Raw genomic sequence first — 8,181 nt, 5'->3', positions numbered from 1 at the left:
CTTAAAAAAAAAAAAAAGATTTCCTACCCAATTCACCTGTACAACATGTCTTTGGACTGTGGGGGAAACCGGAGCACCCGGAGGAAACCCACGCAAAGGCAGGGAGAACATGCAAACTCCACACAAAAACGCCAACTGAGCCGAGGTTCGAACCAGCGACCTTCTTGCTGTGAGGCAACAGCACTACCTACTGCACCACTGCCTCGCCCCAGAACTGATCTTATTTCTTTAAACATGGCAATGTAAATGATCAGTGTTTGAACCTGTGATGGTGATCTTGGCTGACCACTTGGAGGTCCCATCTAGGACACTCTGCTTGATGGTTTTCATCTGCTGAGCGTGGATGGCCTTGCTGACCACAAACACATCTCTGATGACCTCAAAGATCTCAGGCTTGTTCCTCTCACGGATCTTCATGCGGTCTTTCATGGCCATGATGATATTTTGAGTGCGGTCCTCAGCACCATGTTTTGAGCTCTTTTCAGCTGCACCTGAATGGCAGAAGAAAAAAAAATAGGCAAACAAAATAATTAATAACAAATATATGTCAAATGATGGGATTAAAAAACTAACATGCATGATTGTGTAATTTGTTGAATTGACAAAATACTGAAAAAATGTATTATGTTTGGATTTCAATTGAGACAGGGATTTCCTGATAGACAATGGAGTAAGACATTGGATGTGTGAGCTACACATCCAATGTCTTACTCCATCGTCTATCCGGATGTAACTATCATTTAATTTTCATAAAAACAAGACAACAAAAACTCTCAAATTTTTTAGAGCATTCAACATACGTTGCAATTTGCATGTTTATAAATGCCATCGAAGAAAACAAGATTTCAAGTGAGACAACACATCTTTGGATTTTCTTCTCAATTGGTAATTTTTACCACATGATAGTTCTTCAGTCAAGCCACTTATAAATTAGATAAGTTAAATACAATAAGGATAACAATAATCTTGATAAAAGATGAAACTGGTGTAAGGGGGTTTGGAAAACTTAAAATATGCTTTATTTTTTTAATTCTATTAAGCACATTAAGACTTGCTGCAATTTGAAATGTTTAAAATGTAAGCACATTAATCCCCAATGTTAAAAAAAATAATTCAATTTCTTGAATATCAACATGTTCTCAACAAAAACTGTACAATATGACAAGCTCATGAATACAGTAAACACCCAGTCTTATAAAATATGTGTGATGATTATTTTACTGCAAGCATCAACTCTAAATCATTTTTTTCATTCTGGCTAATGGACCTGTCAACACAAGAGACGTCACTGAAGGAAGTCCACTTGGACAAATGAGTTCAACAGTCTAGATGTCAAACAGAATTAACAATAGAGTGTTTTAGTAGGATGGAAACTCAAAGGAGACATTCATTGAAAGCACTAGTCTGCGTCAAAAACCTCTCAAACACAAAGTAGGATGGATGTTTTTTTTTAGATTTAGCACAGGTAATCATACTCACGTTGTAGGCAGTCTGCATTCAGCAGCTCCTGACATTTCTCGTGACACTTGACCCCACATTCGGTACATCTCATACCTTGCCGAGCAATGCCCCAAAGCAGACCCTCACACTCGTAACAGTAGGTTGGCGTAGTCGCTGTCCAAACTTCAAAATTGTGAGGTGTGGTACAAGAAATGGGGTAGATTAAAGCTTGTAGAGTTTTCTTATACACATGGTTCTTCTGTTGAAGTAAAGGAGATTGAAATTAAAGTGGTTAATATACAATCATTAAAAAAAAACGAGACAATATTTATGTGTAATATGCAAAATGTTCAACGAACCAGTTCCTCATCTTTTATGGAGGAGCGTGAAGCCATCGCAGAAGCAATACCAGCCTTCCTGGCCTGGACCAGTGACTAGCATACAAATAACCAACATTAAAACAGTACAAAACAATGCAAAATCCCATAAACACCCCTGGTGAAACAAATAAGAAACCCAGATGTCACAAATGAACATCTAAAGCATAGATCTCAAACTCAATTCCTGAAGGCTACAGCTCTGCACAGTTTTGCTTCAACACTATCAAACACTGCTGATCCAAATAATTGAGGTGTTCAAAAGAGTCATGAACACCTTCATAAGTTGAATCAGATGCGTGATCAGGGTTGGAGAAACTGTGCAGAGCTGTGGTTCTCCAGGAATTGAGTTTAAGATCTATGATCTAAAGCAGTGGTCACCATACTTGTAGGGCCGGTGTCCTGCAGATTTTAGCTCCAACCCTAATCAAACACACCTAAACAAGCTAATTAAGGTGTTACTGGGTATACTTGAAACACCTAGGGAGGTGTGCTGAAGCAAGTTGGTGCTAAATCCTGCAGGGACACCGGCCCTCCAGGACCGAGATTGGTGACCTCTGATTTAAAGGAAAAAGCAACAACCCATCCCTTTAAGCTAGGGGTGGAGGAAACACTAGGACTATGGGAGTCCTGGAAATCAAAAGAGAAACCAAATGCCTGTGAGGTAAGGGAATTAGGGGTTAATGAAGAGACCAAACAATCACTAGCAAGCCAGGTTATTAAAAAAGCATCTAAAACACCCTGTTAAAAAATTCTAACAACCGCTTTAAAACAGCACTTTTATAGTGGCCCAAACAGGAAAGGTAAACAAAATTAAATCAGTGGAAAAGACCTTTTTTGCTGGCTTAAACTGCATATCAAGTAAAGCTGTAATGGTTTGCAAATACTTAGACCAAAAAAAAACAAACAAAAAAAAAACATGTTTCATAACAGTACATGTATTATGAGATTACCAGTGTATTTTCTGTTATAGAAAAATGCTATTTAATTGCAATGAAATTTAATTTATTTTCCAACTGTGTGCTTGTTTATTTTTCCTTGCAAACTATTAGAGCAACACTGATCCCCTGGATTCAGTATTATCTTGATATACACAAAAAGTAGGTTCAATTATACTATATGGGTTATTCTGAAAACTTACCATAGCCTGACCATGCAGAGTGAATGCATTCAAAAGAGTTGTAGAGGTTTAATTTTATGTTTTTCATGGGAAGGAGAGAGATCAGAAAGTTTTATTTCACTTCATGTTACTTCATAACTTGAAGTTGAGAATGTTGTCAGTTGTAAAATTATGAATGCTATAAGTTGCTCATATGCATTTTGTATGTACTTTATGAATAATTATACTTAATAGATCAACAAGTAATATTTTTAAAGGAAAGACTTGGATTGATACTAATCATATTTGGCAACAACACTGTTTTACACCAAGACTTACATAAACACAGGAAGCTTTTCTTCATTTTAATGAAAAACTAAAGCCACTTACCACATCGCTAACCAGAGGAATAGCTTTCTTCTTACGCAGGTCTGGCATACTGTCAATTCCAAATATTCCACTCCCATTTCTGTGGACATCAACACTTTGTAAAGGAGTATTTTCCGCATTTAATAATTAATACAGACAATGATTGTGTCTATAAAACAGTTACTAACGTCTAATTAATAATTCTTTAGTCTCATAAATAATTCCATAAAAAAACAGAGAAGTAAAAAATAAATAGAAACTTACCCAGCTTTAACCCAAGCATGCCTGGAATTGTCTCCATTTTCTTTGCCCTACGGCACCAAAAACACAGTTTTATCAGTGTGTACAAGTGCAGCCAATTAAAGAGATAAAACTTAAATTTAAAACCTAAGATAAATGTAAAAGACACACGGTTGGTTGAGTTTCACCAAAAGGTCTGAAAAGCATTCCAAAACAGGATATTGTGGAACAAGCCATCATTTATGCATGCAACTCATAAGACCAGACCAAAAGATGAATGAATGGAGGAAATAAAAACACTCTTGAAATGCACAGCCGAACTTGCCAGCTGAAATGGTAAGCAAGTCATTATAAACTTTAATGATAATTATATACCTTTTTACTCATGACAGTAACTTTCAGCAACCTTCAGTTTTCCATCTGTGGTGAACAATTCTTCCTTATAAACGGAAGTACAGCTGGAGAGCTGGAGTTCCCCAAGGGCATGCAGTGTGTTTCAAATGTTTTTAATAGCAACAATACAGCAAAACGAAGACCATCTCAAATGATCAATAATTAAAAATGATGGCAAATCATATTATAAGCGGCACAAAACAAAAGCAACACATAACCATCAAGAGGGAAAAATCACTGAGCCTTAAATTTAGAAATCTTCTGTTTTTGACTTTCAATGAAATACAAAACAAAACAAAAAAAATATTGGATTTAATGAAAAAATAAAATAAAAAACAACTGAGAATTGACTAAAATATAATCATGACCTGATCACCTTCCCTGCTTCCCTCTGTAAGAGCAGGAGAATGAAGAGCAGGAAAGAACAGTTGAAGAAAATAAAGAAAATTCACAGACAGCAGGAAAATTTAGTTTAGCCTAAATACATGCACAGCCAACCAAAATTTAAGACAGTTTTTGTACCTTGTGTAAACTTCTCCTCAGAGAAAGTGTTCTTTGAGGCATTGGCAATTCTGGATAGTCTATGTCGATGTCTCTTCTCTTTGAGCACACGTTCAATATTGGCAAGGCACTTATGATGGTGAGGATCCTCAAGGGCAGTTTCATTGTCAAGAATATGCTCCGCCTGTTTTGCATCAACATCTGTTTCCAGTGTTCCTGAACTGGTGCCCTCTGGACATATTTCGGTATTACCTGAGTCAACTGCCATTTGGTAAACACAAGGTTCAACAATTCCCAAGCTCAGATCCACCTGTTTTGTACCAAGTTCCGGAATATGCTGCAGACTGGAATGTATCTGATCTGTGAGAGTCTCGTCTGCATTATCCAAGTGGTCCACTGCATAGTATTCAGTTGGAGTATGTGAAGGTGAAATCGTGCTAGGGGTACATACCAAAGGATCAAAGATTTGAGAATTACATTGAGCGTTTACCATTTGTGCAGTCTCCTTCCCATGGAATGAGGCTTTGATGCTTTTTTGAGGGGACAAACTAAGATCTAAAATTGCACCCTCAAAGGGTATAGGAGTGCCCACATTTGATTCCCCAAAAGCTGTGCTTTCTTCCTCAAGGTTATTGGATATGCTGGGACTTGAGACAAGAGAATGGCTATCCTCATCTTGAAACTGGGGTTCGGTTTCAATCTTTGTTAAGGCTCCCCTTAGAGCAGAGTGGAAAGATTGCATGGCTTTACTGATCTTTACAACATCATATCCTATATTAGGTGGTTGTGACTCTTCAGTATCTGTATTTTCAGAGTAATCTTGATCATAACAATCCACTCTGCAAGCCCCCCATTCTTTCTCTGAGTCCATATCATAGAGACAATTCTCACAAGAGGAGTGTAGATTATGGCAACCATCATCATAATCTGTCATCCCAACAGTTGAACAACTAAGGCTTCGAGATGGCCCACTACATGACTCATCAGCATATGCATCCATGGTATGGTATCCAGAACTTCGGGAGTACATGCAGTTTGATGTACAATCACAACCAATGTCATTGACGTCCTGATTTTTAGGATGCCTCCAATCTACAACACTGGATGAACTGGATGGGGAGTCATTATGGTTTCCAAACAGTAAGGATAAATGTTCAGAGCTGCTACGTGATGAATGGCATTGTGTGCTGCTGGTCTCTTCACCATTATACCTGTACCATGATTCTGGGTGTCTACTGGTTTCCAATTCATCTGCACTGTTCTGGCAGGAGCAGTAATCCTCCTCACTCCATCCAGTGTCCCCACTCCATCTCCCTTCCATGCTCGCACTCAGCTGCATTTCTGAATGTCTCCAACCAGTGTTCTGTTGGTCAGCCTCCGTAGATTGATAACTACCATCTTGATCATGACTGTTAGAACTGTGACCTGAGGATAAGGAACTAGTGCTTGTAAACTCTTGCCCATAAACTTTTTCAAGGTGACAGTAGCTAGACTTCTTAAATCTGGAAGAGGGTACATCTAAGTTGTCAGAAATCTTGGGATTATGTATCTTGGCTCTTCTAGGTATGTCTGGAAAATCTAGTTCCACATTCCATCCTGACATGGCAGGTCTGGCTGTATGAGGCCTACCTTCCTTTACCTCCAGTTTTCTATGTTTTACAGCTGGGCTATTATTTCTACTTCGCAGGGCAGGAACCACATTCTGTCTACCTGGACTCATTTGATGAGCCTCCGCTCTCCGAGGTGATGAATGACCAACAGCGCCAACGGAGTACATTTCCTCAATTTCCAGCAACACAGCGTCTACACAGCAGGACACCTCATCTACTGAGCCACTTACAGATGTCAAGTATTGCCTTAAATCTGATATTTCCTCTTGTATTTTATTAATCCCCTGCAGTTCTTTCAGAATGTGCTCTACTATGGTACTTGAGCCTCCTTCTCTTGCCTTTTCTCTGTCCTTGATTTTGCTTGGTTTATCATCCATTGTGCCTCTTCTATCTACACGGGCACTGCCTTCTGCTTGATTTGTAAACTCTAAGGTAGGTCCATTGATGCATGGGATTGTGAAATTTCCATCACTGTTACGCCTCCCCTGCCCAATACCGGTACTCTTGGAGGTTTTAGTATAACTTTCAAAACTACGCTGACTAGAGAGACTACATTCACGAGTGGGGGGATCTCTCTTTATGCCACAGATGAACATGTCATTCTCTAGCTCCACAGGAGAGTGCTGAAAGTCATGGGAAGTGTACTCCCCTGAGCCCTGAAGAAATCTCTGAATCTTCTTGCATATGCTCCGATTGACCTTGGGACTCTGAGCCCGCTTCTTGCCAAAATCTTTTTTCTTGGACATTCTTTGCTGAAGTTCACCTGACACATTTGTTTCATCTTGCTCATTGGAATGACCCCGTGATAACATTCCTTTGAATTAGGTGTGCCTCAGGTGCTGACCATTACCTTGAAGCTCTGGTTTATGGGATTACAGAGCTGTTGCATTGCACCTATAGTACACGAGGAAGCAATTTTTCAGTTAAGATTATAAACAGAGCTTTAAGCACACCCTAAAATCGATTACAATGACATATAACTCTGCAGCCTGTGGAATTCTAAAAAAATAGACATAACTATAGCTTTGGCATACAGTATTGGGAAACTGCACCTCTAGCAACCCAAGTTTGATTTCCAGTTCGGGATCCTGCACCAATTCAGTTCTAACTTACGATATATGAATTCCTGTTTTTGTCCAAATCTAATAAATCAATAAAAAGGGGTCAAACATTAATTCTAAGGCACGAGGAGCACTACTTGGTGTGGCACAGATATAAACTGCTGCCCATGTAAACTAATACAACTAAGGTGGTTAAGATTACTAGAATAGAGTTAACGACTGCATATTTAATTACATATTAAGCGGCAAGCGCACAGATGAGACACTGCATATAATTTTCTAATTTTACCCAGGGGTGTTGTAAGAACAGGCCCCACCCCCATTCACCTTCACACCACAAGTTTTACAGAAGGGATTAGGGGTGTCAAAGTTAATTGTTTGTTCGGTGCACCGCGATGCAAACGCAGACAATTCGGTATCGGTTCAGCAATAATCATAACCGGTTATTATGTACTGACGTCATTTATCTCATATGCGCTCTGTAGCGAGGGAGGCGAGCGTGAGTATCTATAGGTGTAAAAGAACTAGACAAGGATGAGAAAGTGAGAGGGATCTTTATATTTGTAAAAAAAAAGTTTTATATTTATAAAACTGTATGAAAAGCACCGTCAATGCACCGTGATGCACCAAGCTATCGAATTGAACCGAAACGATGGCATGATAATCGTAACCGAACCGAACCGTGAGACCAGTGTAGGTTCACAGCTCTAGAAGTGGTCTAGAGAAGAAAATCATGCACATAAGCCCCAGAATTCCTAGCAACGTCACTGTTTACACTAAGTACAGAATGAGAACACCTGGATCTCTGCCATGTAGTGAGGACTATCCACTGATGGCAAAAAGGATTATAGAGCTGTGCTAAAAACCCTTTACACTGTATTTACACAGGATATGAATGGCACAATTATAAGCTACTGTAAAACCAGTTTTAGCTTATCCTAGTCAGTCTGGCCATTTTAATACTGCTAAAATATAAGTACCTGAAACAAAGCAAATTTCATTGGTCATGGCCTTCAGAAAACAACAGATTAAAGGGATTTTTCAAACTATTTACTCACCCTCAAGTGGATCCAAACTTGTATTAGTTTGTA

The 8,181-nt window shown here is 38.9% G+C and overlaps 1 protein-coding gene across 32 annotated transcripts in view; it reads right to left on the bottom strand.

The window, feature by feature from the left end:
* unc13bb (unc-13 homolog Bb (C. elegans)) overlaps nucleotides 1–8,181 on the bottom strand; it is a 150,496-nt gene that overhangs the window by 44,694 nt on the left and 97,621 nt on the right. For 25 of the 32 annotated variants that reach the window (XM_068223933.1, XM_068223934.1, XM_068223935.1 and 22 more), the window contains 5 exons: nucleotides 3,550–3,596; nucleotides 3,307–3,385; nucleotides 1,800–1,874; nucleotides 1,480–1,699; nucleotides 264–491 (listed from right to left, as the gene is read on the bottom strand). In XM_068223933.1, coding sequence (XP_068080034.1) covers nucleotides 264–491; nucleotides 1,480–1,699; nucleotides 1,800–1,874; nucleotides 3,307–3,385; nucleotides 3,550–3,596 — 649 coding nt within the window. Of the gene's footprint in view, nucleotides 1–263; nucleotides 492–1,479; nucleotides 1,700–1,799; nucleotides 1,875–3,306; nucleotides 3,386–3,549; nucleotides 3,597–4,286; nucleotides 4,310–4,440; nucleotides 6,930–8,181 lie in introns of those variants that run through there. The other 7 variants (XM_073914580.1, XM_073914581.1, XM_073914578.1 and 4 more) reach the window with 3 other exon arrangements.

This window comes from Danio rerio, chromosome 10, assembly GCF_049306965.1.
Source record: "Danio rerio strain Tuebingen ecotype United States chromosome 10, GRCz12tu, whole genome shotgun sequence".
NCBI classification, from domain to species: domain Eukaryota; kingdom Metazoa; phylum Chordata; class Actinopteri; order Cypriniformes; family Danionidae; genus Danio; species Danio rerio.
Note: the sequence above shows the minus strand (reverse complement) of the source record. Positions and strands in the feature narration are given on the sequence as shown.